General features: G+C 60.8%; 1 protein-coding gene across 2 annotated transcripts in view; it reads right to left on the reverse strand.

Moving 5' to 3' along the window:
- Positions 1–2,059: 2,059 nt before the first annotated feature.
- TRIM8 (tripartite motif containing 8) overlaps positions 2,060–12,196 on the reverse strand; it is a 52,449-nt gene continuing 42,312 nt past the window's right edge. Inside the window, exons 3-7 of one of the 2 annotated variants that reach the window (XM_075935574.2) lie at positions 11,155–11,253; positions 9,516–9,749; positions 8,745–8,776; positions 7,698–7,813; positions 2,060–3,499 (exon numbers count right to left, since the gene is read on the reverse strand). In XM_075935574.2, the coding sequence (XP_075791689.2) occupies positions 2,892–3,499; positions 7,698–7,813; positions 8,745–8,776; positions 9,516–9,749; positions 11,155–11,253 (1,089 nt within the window). In that variant the 3' untranslated portion in view covers positions 2,060–2,891. The remainder of the gene's footprint in view (positions 3,500–7,697; positions 7,814–8,744; positions 8,777–9,515; positions 9,750–11,154; positions 11,254–12,196) is intronic. The other variant, XM_089780229.1, reaches the window with a different exon arrangement.

Here is a 12,196-nt window from a genome sequence, read left to right on the forward strand (position 1 = left end):
GGGTCCCCCTCCTAGCAAGCGCTTCCTGCCCCTGCCCCGCGTGGAAAGGCACCAGGGACCTTCGCGGAAAAGAGCCACCGGCGCCTGCACTGGCCAACGGGCCGGGCTTGTAAAAGTCCCAATTCAAACCTCGCGCAGCCCCAGGATCGTTCGGTGCCCACAGCCCCATCTGACGTGTGGATGCTGCGTTTTCCAGGGCAAAGACGCAGCCTCCCGGCTTCCACGCCAGCCACGGGGAAGCCACGGCCCCGCTCCACTGCGACCGAGCCCCCTGGACCACACCAGGCAGTGTTCACCGGCGGCCCACGGAGCCCTACACGGAAACAGCTCCGAGACCCCAAACAGGGCTCCGCTCTCAACTGCGGCTGTGACAGGGGTCCGCGAAGCAACGACGAAAGGGGGACCAGGGACAATCTCTTCCGCCTGGAGAAATCCACCGTCCCCTTGTCCCCCGAAACGGGGCTGCCGTGAAGACCTGGTGAATCCTGCAAACCCCCCTCAAGCGAGGTTCCCCTTCCTCGAGGAGCCCGACGGCCGGATGGAAACGGGCTTCCTGCTGCCACGTTACAACCCGGCGTCCCGAGAGCCATCGCGCCACGGGTCAGGATGGAGAAAGGACACTCTTGGGGTGGGCAAAAGGGCCTCCGCGGGCCAGCCCCTGCCACTCCCCCTACCCCCAGGCCAATCAGGGCTTGGGGGCGGGAGCGCGTAAAGTCTCCTCCCACAGCCAGGCGCACCCAGTGCCTAGTGGGAACTGTCAGCTGTTCAGAACAACTGGCAGTTCTCTGGGGGGTGGGGAGGAAGAGGACCAAAACTTTGCTCCCTCACTCCCAGACCAATCAGGGAAGGGAATCACAGAAGTGTCCTGGCCCCGCCCCTTCCAGGACAGCCTGGGGCCACTTAAAAAATTTCTGAAGGGACCCCCGATCAAAAATGATTGACCACCCCTGGTCTATACACACCCGCCTGCCTCTGTCCACCCAGAAGGAAGTTCTCGCCCTTTAAAAGAAAAGAAACCCAAGAAACCCCTCTGACTGCGCCGACTTCAAAATGCCCAAACCCCTTTAAAACGGGACAGGAAGCCTGAATTTGACCCTTTGCCATTTTCTGCCAACGGGCGCTGTGTCACGACTGTACGCCAGCCACCAGACTCTACGCGGAGCAATAACTGGCCTCGTGTCAGGGCGGAGCCCTAAGACCAGTTCACACCTGTGCCCGGGGCGGCTAGGACTGGTCTGCGGACGGGGCGCGCTGCTCGTTGACGAAAGCTGATAAGAGTCGCACACTGGCCGTGCGTAGTGAGGGCTCCTGCCTCTTCGTCCTGGCCCCATCCCCGAACACACACCACTTGCAGAATGCTGGAGTCACACACATGGTGGCCTGGGGGATATTGACAAGAGAACGGGTCTGATTGGGATCTTACGCGCCTAGCAAGACTCCGGAGTAATTTACACTGTGTCCGTGGAGAGAACCAAAGGAAGGCCCGACGGGGCGTGCACGGGCAGCTTTCTCTGCTCATTCCCAGGGCGACTGGGAACCGCTACCGGCTCAGAACCTGCACCCACACCAACTCAAATCAACAGGACCACATTCGCGTGTTCTGCTGCTTCGGGTAGCAAAAGGAGGATGTGAGGAGCCTGAATCGCAGCTGCGATCGAGGAGCTGCTCCACTCAAGGCAATGGATTTACACCGCTGCAAAAACTGGAGTAAGAGGAGGAGAGAATCAGGTGGACCGCGCAAAGCTGCGGGGCAGCAGGCCAGGAGCAAGGAGCCGAGGCATTGAGCCACCGCAGAATCCGGCCCAACAGGAGACCAGAATCGGGCCCCTTAATTTTAAAAAGGGTCCCCCCAGGTTCAAAGCCTGCGTGTGTCTCACCAACGTTCGCGGGTTCCCCGAGCCCGGGCGCTGTGCACGGGAACATTCCAATGCCTGACGTAAAGAGACGCCCATCAACCCTGAGACTAGCTCGTCTTTAACATAAATGCGCCGCCGTCTATCGGAACAATGCATCCCGGGTCCCTGGGGAGGGGAAGGCAGGAGGGTACCAAAGCAAACCGTTTGCACTAAGTGATCACATTTATTTGAATATTTTTTTTGTGTTCTAAAATTGGTTACAGAATAAATACCTGTGCCTTATAGCAGGAAGTCCACTTTTTTTTTTATACAAAGTGCTTGTTACAGGAAGTTGCATCAGCGATACACGGGAAGGGGCGTGTGCAACGTGGCAACGCTTCGCTCCCGGAAACTAAAACAGATTTTTTTTTGTTTACTTTTTTTTTTTTAAGTTTCTTTTCCCTTTTTTTGTTGTTTTTTTGTTTTGTTTGTGCATTAAATCTCCTGCCATCGTGTATTTACAAATCTCCGAAAGAAGGGGGAAAAAAAGCCAGGATGCATGAGAAGTAGCCTTTCAACACACACACACGCACACAGGGAAAAAAAATCAGCCTTAAAAAAAAAAAAAAAATCTACAAATATTGTTTCTTACTGAATCAATGAGAGAATTTTCTTTAAAGGGAAGGGAAAATAAAAATGAACCAAAAAGAGCCCAGAGATACTGAAAGAGAAAAGGAGCCACTGTCCCTGCAAGTTTTCAAAACCAGAACGTAGCAAGTACGTGTAAAATTCAGAACCCGATGTCTGATTGAAAAAACCTCATTCATTTCTCCTCGTTAATTTCATCCTCGTCTTTTTCCAGCGAGGGGAGGAATTTGGAAAAATTAAATTAAAACCAATACTTGAAAGAGAGGAAGAGGAGAGAAAAAGACCCTCCCCAACGGCGAAGAGCGGAGCAGGAAGGAAGGGGGGGGTGCAATTTAAAAAGACAGCAAGAAAAACTGGACGCGGAGCTCCGAAAGCGTCAGGAACACCACTCCGTGGCGAGTCTGAGGGTTAACTGGTGACGTAGTGTTTGGTGGAAGGTTGGCCATAGACTCTGTAGAAATCCTGACGTCCGTGCTGCTGGGAGGCGTCTATCCAGTCCCTCACGGCAAGTCCGGGAAGCGACTGAGGTACAGCCGGCGCGGGGGGAAGAGGGTGGGAATACTCCTGCGAAGAGACTGTCCAGGGAAAGTGACCCGACCGGGGGTACGGCTGATGCCCGCTGTGATTGGACACCGAGGAGCAGTAACAGTTGTCCACTGAACAGACCAGGATTTTGCGCCCGCCGTACTGGGACAGCACGGACTGCTGAGATGAGGTGCTACTGGGGTAGTGAGATGGGTTGAAGACGGACCCCGAGTGCACCGGCTGCGGGCCGCTGGGGAGTCCGACGATGTGCTGCGTGGAGCTACAAGGCACCATGGGTTGTGCGGACTGGCCCTCGCCAGCGGAAGCGCCCTGGCTCATGTACTGGCTGGCCACAGGTCCAGGCGATGGCTCTAGGAAGCTGCCTTCGGGGAAGGCCGTGGAGTGCTTGCGTTTCTCCGCCCCGGGGTTGCTGACGCTGCACGGGTACATGGGGATGCTCTGCAGGAAGGGGACCGGGGTGCTGAAGGGACCTGGAGGGGGAGAGAGAAGAGACAAAACGGCCAGATCAGAAACCACCCCTGGAAGGCAAGAGGGGACGCTCACAACCAGACCACAGGCGCTAACGCTACAGCGGAGCCCCCATGGGAACCAAACAGCACAGACCACCCACCCGGCCCCACCAAGCAGTCCCCCTTCTGGTAGGGTTGCCCGGTGTCCGGTTTTCACCCGGACATTTGTGGCCCCTGTCCGGTAAAAAAAAAAAAAAAAACCCAGAAAATCCTGGACATGTAAAATATCCGGTATTTTCTGTTTTTCTCGGACGGAAGGCCGGCGGGGCCACTTTTCCACTGCCACGTCTGGCATTGACAGCGGGGATTTAAAGGCACAGTGATGATTTTTTTTTTTTTGGTCAACAAGTTTGGTCCCCCATTTCCCCACCCCGCCTATCAGCTGTTCCAGGTGGGTAGGAAGCCTTGAGGGGGAGGAGCAGAGGCAGGAAGAGGCGGAGCATAGGGGGGAAGTAGCAGAATGTGGGTGGAGCTTCAAGGCGGACAGGGGTGGAGACCCCCTCCTCCTCAGAACGCGGAAGTTGATGCTTATTAGGAACCAGGCCACCTGCCAAGTGGATTGTCCCGGCAGTCGTTTTCTGGTGCATTTCACCCCGCGTGGCTTGCACGCCACAGGGGAGGGAGGAAGGTCCTTGCGAACAGCTTTCCAGCGGCCCTACGCCCCAGCGTGCTTGCACAAAGCTCCCTGCACACGCCTCGGAGCCGGCTCGCAGACAACGGCCGGACCCCGACATCGGCGCGGCGCTGACGTAGAAGAGAGAGCACCTGCTACCGAATCTCAGTGCTCTCCACGGCAGGGCCGACTAGCCCGTGCTGGCCCCCAGCCTGGCCGATTGCCAGGCGGAACGTCGTCAGCGGACGCCGCAGCCGTGCGATCGCTTCTGGGGCGGTGGCCAGCGGCCCGGCAGATCAGCCAACGTTCGGCTGCGAAGCGGGAGGAGATTTTGGCCCAGGGCAGTGGGCGGACGGCGGCTCGCAGGGGACACGCTAGAGAATCTTTAGGTGAGCAGGCCTCACCCCCCCAAGAATCTGTCCTTGGAAGGGGGAGCCAATCCAGCTAAGATGGGGGCCTCCAATTGCCAGCACTCGGGGCAAACCTGAGGCTAGACCCAGACAGCTCTGAGGCCTCCGGGGGAGACGGACAGGAAGGCTGGGGAGATATCCCACCTTGAGCCAGTGGAAAGAAGCAATCCACACGCCATCTGCCCTGAGCCAGCCCACAGACCGGCCGGACCAGTCCCGCCGTGTGGGAAGAAGCTTTTCGGGTCGCTCCATCTTGCGCAGACCCTAATGGCCTAGTTCGGGAAGCAGCCGAGGACAGTGAGCAGGGCGTCTCGGAAATAAGCCGAGAGGCAGGCGCTGAAATTCCCTAACGCCCAGGCTCGCACATAACTGTTCACTGGGTTCCCTGTAAGCTGAGCGCTCGGGCGGCCACCAAGGACAGATTCTGATGCCACTCAGCTGATTAGCGGCGTATCCACAGCCAGTGGCGTGTGTTTCTACTGGTGGTGCACACCTGCACATGCCTCGGTGCGCGTAGCAAAATTTATTCCACGCACACAGGGGAAAACCGGAGAGAGCATTGGCACTGGGGCTGCTTGACCCCCAGCATGGGGCTACTGTGGAGTCAATTCCTTCCCACTCGCCCAGCGTCCCCTTCTCCCCCGCGGCCCCAGCCTGGCCCTAGGGTGAGGGAGCTGGGACCCAGCCGGAGCTGCATTGCTGGCGGCCGGTGTACAAGGTGAACTTTGGCTGCCGGCTAGAGCCAAACATTACCTCAGCCTCCTGGCCCGGCAGCGGCTCTGCGGCACCAGGGCGGCCCTCTGGCAGGGCCCAGGAGCAAGAGCAGGGAGTGGGGGAAGGCGTGCAAAGAAGCCAGTTCTGCAGCCAACTCAGCTCAGCCACCCTCCCGGCGCGCGAGACCCTGCAGTCCTGGGCCACCATTCTGCACGGGAGCATCCCCTGGGCCGCGGGCTCGGTCTGTGCCGGCAGCATCAACCCACAATCCCGGTCAGAGTCGCTACGGGGGCCTGCTGCCTCTCCCCCGCGGGTGCCACAGCAGAGCCCCAGCGCAAACCCGGACTGCAGAGCCATTTCCTGGCAAGAATCGGCCTCCGAGGCAGACGCCCGCCTTGGAACGGGACGCCGGGTTCGAGGAGCTGCAGGCTGCTCGCTCACAGAGGCGCAGGCATGTCTGCTGGGTCCCCTTGGAAGCCGGATGGGGCGCCCTATGAGCTCCCACACGGGGCTAGGAAAGGATCTGGGGATCCGGAGACAGAGGGAACTCAGGGCAGGGTCTGCAGGGACAAGCGCTAAGCACAGCCAAGCCCAGGAGCAAGCCACGGTTCCTTTTATTTAAGGGCAGGTCTATGCTGCAGGGACCAGTCGATCTAAGCTACGCAACGTGAGGTACGTCAGCAGCACAACCCAAGTCGATGGAGCTTAGATCTCCTGACTGCAGGGTTCACACTGCGCTGGGTGGATGGGAGAGAATCGGCGATTGATTTAGCAGGTCTTCACTAGACCCGCTAAATTGATCTCCGGTGGATAGATGCAGTAGTGGAGACAAGCCCTAAATCAATGCTAAAGGCAAATGGCAGGCAGGTGCCCAGGTAACATGGAGAGACGGGAATCAAAGACAGAGGTTGATTCGGTTCAGATCCTGCACGTATTCTCTGCGCAGGGTGGGAAAGTTATCTGCCTGCGTAGCCGTTTTCCATCCCTGTTTAGAGCCGGGATAGGTCAACGACAAATGTCTATTTAAACGCAGTCTCTCCAGTCCCCTTTCGTACTCGCTCTCCCCCAGCCTCCAAGAGAAAGCACGTTTTACTGGCTTGCCGATCAGCAGAAAGCAAAACCGACATTCCCCCGGGAGGGCTTGCGGCGGTTGTGCCCTGCACAGCATTTCAGGACAGGAAGTGACACGTTAGCATCTCTCATCCCCACTGCCAAATCCTTCACCCGCCCACCTTCCTTCCTGCCAGTGCCGGTTTCTTTTCATCCTTCGCTAGTTTACGTTGGCCTGGGAGATCCCGAGGCTGGCAGAAGCCCCAGACGCGCCGATGGAGCACAGTACATGCTGCGGTAGCCAATGGAAATTGCAAGGGGGCACGTAGGAAGGCAGAAGGCAATTCTGGAACCTGGCCAGAACCCCCAGGCTGCCTCCTGAACTGAAATTTCATGCCCCAAGATCCAGATTATAGTCCCGGGACAAGCTGAGCGGGGAGCTCGCTGGCCGCGGCAGACCGACGGAAGGGGAACGGAGGTTTCCGCCGGCCTCGCAGGCGGTTTCCTGCACGTGAAGCCCCTTCGCACACAAAGGGCCAGATCCCGATCTGGGTCACGCCGGTATCACTCCAGAGCAAAGCCCCGTGAGTTCCCACGGCTCTACCACAGCGACCGTGGTTCAGGGCTGCTTTTAACCTTCATGAAGTGAATGCACAACTAAGAGCGGCCAAACTGGGTCAGAGCAAATGTCCATCGCGCCCAGCGTCCTGTCTGCCCACAGTGGCCAATGCCAGGTGCCCCAGAGGGAGGGAACAGAACAGGGAACCATCCAGTGATCCCTCCCCTGTTACCCATTCCCAGCCTCTGACAAACAGAGGCTAGGGACACCATTCCTGCCCAGCCCAGCTAATAACCATTGCTGGACCTAACCTCCATGAACCTATCTAGTTCTCTCTTGAACTCTGCTAAAGTTCCGGTCTTCACAACATCCTCTGGCAAGGAGTTCCACAGGTTGACGGTGCATTGTGTGAAGACACATTTCCTTTTTTTGTTTTAACCCGGCTACCTGTTCGTTTCATTTGGTGACCCTTAGTTCTGACGCTGGGGCATTCAATTCCCTGGGCGTTTTTAGCCTGGGAGCTGCCGTATTTCCCTCGGAGACTCTGGAGACGGGGAGCGAAGGTTTGTCAACACGACACTGCAAAGTGCAGATTGATCAGCCCTGGGCGAACCCCGCTGACCTCAGAGCAACCCAGCAGGGGAGGGGGAATGCGGCTTCCTCTCCCCCCGCAGGCAACGAGCATCTTGATCGCGGGGCACCACGCTACCAGGCAACGGGTCCCCGGGGCGCTACGGCTGGAGGGGGAGAAACGGACGAACTGGCGGCACGTTCCCACCTCCCGAGGACGCCGGCGCCGGACGCGCCACTCACCTTCCAGCAGCTTCCGCAGCTGCTTCTCCTTCTTGGCGATCTCGTTCAGGAAGAGCTTGGAGTTGAGGTGGCCGATCTTGGGCGGGGGCAGGCTGCCGCCTGTGCAGTTCTGGGTCCTGTCCCGACGGGCAACGAGAGCAAAGACTCAGGAGAGGCGTCGCGCGCCCGCTCCTCCCTCTGCCCCCCCAACCTCGGCTCCCGACTTTCCCCTCCTCAAACCGTCTGCCTGGAGCGCTGGGAACGGCCTCTAGAGCAGCCAGGCCCCCAGCCCAAACGCCGGGGCAGGCCGTTCTCTGGGGCTTTGGCCAGCCTCGTTTCCCATGGCCCTTGCGGTGCGGCTCCCCCGCAGCCTACCGCTGCAGATCCAGCCTGCGTTCCCTTTCCCTTCAGCTGCATCCTCCCCGCCCTTCTGGGATCGCGGCCCCCCAAGTCAGTCCAGGACTCTCCCCCCAGCTCCCCTTCGGCTGGGGGCTAACGCGTCTGCCGGGGCCCTTCCTGCGCCTGGGTAGGCCACCACTAGGGTGCAGGCTTCCTTGGGGTGCCCGGCCTCTCGGCGAGGCCCGTGTGGGAGAGACCAAGAGGCGCATCCTGCCGGGGTGGCGCGTCCTAGCAGAGCCCGCACGCAGACCCAGAGCTGAACCACTGAACGAACGGGGCCGGGTGCCGCCCTCCGCGCCTGTCGTGCTCCCTCCCTCCCCGGGAAGGTTCTCCCGCCTTCCTTTCCCCCGCCCAATGCAGGGAACGTCTCCGGATCCTACAACCGCTGCCGGGCATTCTAGGTCTACACTTCTCATGGGAAGACCGCAAAGCACCCTGCAACCGGCCGGGGCTCAACCCTCCCAAGCCCAGGGGAGCGGGGGGAAATATAGCTCCATTTTACAGAGGGGGAAAACTGAGGCACCAGGCAGGAAACGTGACTTGCCCAAGGTCACTCTGTGAGTCTGTGGCAGAGGGGGTGCGAGAAGCCAGGTCACGCGAGTTCCCACCCTCCGGCCCCGCCTGTGAAAACCCTCCCTTCCCATCCTGGCCAGCAGATCGGCTTCTTACCTGTCCATTAAGATTTTCACAGACTTGGTATTCTGAGGGGGGAAGGAGAAAGGCTGGTCAGCAGCTGCTGCGGATTGTCTCTGCCTCTCCCAGGACCTGTCGCCCCGCCCTTCCCCCAGGCCTGGCTCCCTCCCGGTGGGTGCCCTGGCCTTTCCCACGGGCTGGGCGAGCCACCGGGCCTCTACTCGGGCGTCAATTCCTGCTCCTCAGCCGGATTCGGCCCGACAGCTCCCCGCTTTGCCCAAGGAAGCGGCAGGCCCCCGAGGAATTCGGGGGTTGACCATCCGCCTTAGGGAACGGTTTGGGTCCCAAGACCCAGCCGGGCTCAGGAGTCCGAGGGCACCCACCCCCCGCCCCGATCCACTGGCCGTTAGAGATGGGCCAGGAACTGGGGGCGGCGGGAGGCAACACCCCTCCCCTTCCCTCCCCGGGCCAATTCCCCCCCAACCCCTGCCGGCCAGCAAGGAGTCCCGGCTTCCAGCCACCAGGCCGGAGGCTGGAAAAGCTACTCCAGCTACCAGGAAGCCAGGCTAGGACCCTGCCCTGTCCCCTCCCCGGAGCCCCTCGCATACGGTGCTCCAGCTCTTCCCAGCCCCTGGGGGTGCCGGGCTCCTCTGCTCCCAGCTCATCATGAAACCCAAGGGTCCTTGTTCTGGGGGGTCCGGCCAGGCCAGAGCTGCCCCACAGAGTCCCCCATCCCTCCTCTGCTCTGTCAGAATCCAGGCCCTGGATTTCCCTGCGCCTGCCCCCGGCCAGGCGGCCCCCCCTCACCTTCATGAAGTTGATGTCCTCGGTCTTGTCGAACATGACCTGGACGGAGCTGAGCAGCTTCTTGGCCTCCTGCATGCGCTCGTTGAGGTGCAGCACCTGGGCCGCGTTCTCGTTGCAGAACTTGGCCTGGGCTTTGTCCAGGATCTCCATGGTCTTGCGCAGGTCTTCGTCCAGCAGCTGGTGCATCTTCTCGTACTGCAGGCGCACCTCGTCCTTCAGCTGGCTCACCTTCTCCTGGGGGCGAGGGGCGTGCCATGGGTCAGTCGCGGCCCCGCCCACCGGCCGCCCGGCCCCGCCCGCCCGGCCCCGCCCACCGGCCGCCCGGCCCCGCCCACCGGCTGCCCAGCCCTGCCCACCGGCCGCCCAGCCCTGCCCACCGGCCGCCCGGCCCCGCCCAGGCACGGGGCCATGGCCCCTGCCTCTCCCCACCACCCCTCTCTTGCTAGGCCGGCCCTCTGGCTTTGCCTCAGCCCCCAACCCAGCTAGGCAGGGCTGGGCAGGGACTTCCAGGAGCGAGCGGCCCGGCCTCATGGGCCAGGACGCCTCGATTCTGGGCCTGGCGTGGGGGACGGAATAATCTCAGCAGATTCCTCCGTGTCGCCCACCCAGGCCTGGCGTCTCCCCAGCCCTTCCCCGCCCGCCCTGCGCTCGCTCCACCCGGACGCCAGCGCGGCCGGCAGCCTCGGGGCCACGCCTCTGCCACTCCCAGGGGCGCCTGGGCGGGAGGGTGGGTGGAAGAGCAGCTCCAGGGCAGGGGAGCAGCCTGGGAACCGCCGAGGCCGCAGGGCGGTTCGAGGCCCCTGCTGGGACATCGCATTGAGCCAAGCAGATCCCGGGGATCTGGGGGGCTCGGGTCTGCCCCAGAGCACCCGAGGCGACCGGCAGGGGGAGCTCCGTCCTGGGGCCCTGGGTTCGTCGGCAGCGCCTGCCTGCGGGGCACCAGGGACGGCGGCCGGGACCTCCCCGTGTTTGCTGGCTTGAGACCTCCCCCTGGTGAGTTTCACCTGAAACGCTGAGCTGCAGTGGGCCGGGCTGGAACCGAAGGCGGGGGGGGGGGGGGGGGGCGGGGGGGGGGGTTGGGCCCTACAGATTTGCCCCCCAAGCAAAATATGAACTTCGGCCTCTGAAATCTCCCCTCCCCCCCCCCACCCCTCAGGGTCCCACCCCCTGCCCCAAGATGCTGCCTGGAACCTGCTCCGCTTGGGGTGTACTCAGACGGTTCCTTCCCCTAACCCAGGCACCTTCCTCTCCCATCCCGAGGCTCCATGGGGCTGGGGGGAGCGCAGCCAGAGTCCCCTCTCCTGATGGGGGAGGGAGCTCTTGTACCAAGCGACTTCCCCACCTCCCCCAGGTTCCTGGCCCCAGGAACGGGGCAGAGGGACACAAACTCAGCCCCAGCTGCCTCCCAACCCCGACTCCCCACAGCAGAACCCTGGCTTCACTGGGGGGTCCTTTCTGTTCGCTGGTTCCCTGCCCTCCCCGGAGGTCCCCCGAGGCTGGCAGACCTCCGCCAGCATGACTCCCCGCTGCCCTGGCCCCAAGCAGAGCGCTAACTGCACGCCGGCCCCCTCTGCCCCCAGCCCTCTCTGCCCCACGGAGGCCGGCGGGCGAGGGCCACGAGGAAGGGAAAAGCACCAGCTACCTCCACCAGCCGCTTGTCCGACTCCAGCTTGTAGAGCTGCTCCTCTATGTCCTGCTCCCTCTCCTCCAGGCGGTCCTGCTGCTTCATCAGCATCTTCTGCAAGAGACAGGGCAGGCGGCCATGAGGCATGGGGCGAGCCGGGGAGAGGATCAGAGTTACACAACAGCAACGGGGGCAGCTGAGCGGCACGCTGGCTGCCGAGTCACCAGGGCGGGGGGATGACATTCCCTCCTGCCCCGCGATTGGAATCGTCCACCCCTGATTCACGGCCCCCGGTAGCGCCGGGGCTGTCTGGGGGTAGCAGTGACCAGGGGAGGGTCTTACAGAGCAGCCAGACCAAAGACATTGGGCAACGCCAGGGAACAACACAGGGAATCATCAAGTGATCCCTCTCCTGTCGCCCCTTCCCAACTTCCAACAAACAGAGGCCAGGGACACCATTCCTACCCTGGCTAATAGCTATTGATGGCCGATCCTCCATGAATTTGCTTTTTTGAACCCTCTTCTATCTAGTCTTGGATTTCACAACATCCTCTGGCAATGAGTTCCACAGGTTGACTGTGTGAAGAAATACTCTCTTTGTTTTCAACCTGCTAATTTCATTTGGTCACCCCAAATTCGTGTGTTATGGGAAGGAGTAAATAACTCTTCTTTATTCACTATTTCCACCCCTGCCACGATTTGCAGACCTCTATCATATTCCCCCCGCCCTTCATGGTCTCTTTTCCAAGCCGGAAGTCCTGGTCTTATTCATCTCTCCTCACAGGACAGCTGTTCCATATCCCTCGTCATCTGTGCTGCCTTTTTCTGAACCGACATCTCTGCTTCCTCCTGCACGGGGAGGGGACTTTACATTGGTTCTTTCTTGATAAGCGAACTCTTCTAGGCGGACAGCCTGTTTGCGCCTGGAGGCCACCTTGGAGCAGCGGTCCCGAGGGTCGGCTTTGAAAGGTCGATGTTCCCGCCCCACACAGCGGTCCTGGCCACTGAGGGGTGTGACCCCTTCCTGTTTAGGATCCAGCGTTTCGGCTCCCCCCTA

The sequence above is a fragment of the Pelodiscus sinensis genome, chromosome 8 (genome assembly GCF_052426305.1).
Source record: "Pelodiscus sinensis isolate ZL-2025 chromosome 8, ASM5242630v1, whole genome shotgun sequence".
In the NCBI taxonomy this organism is placed as follows: Eukaryota; Metazoa; Chordata; order Testudines; family Trionychidae; genus Pelodiscus; species Pelodiscus sinensis.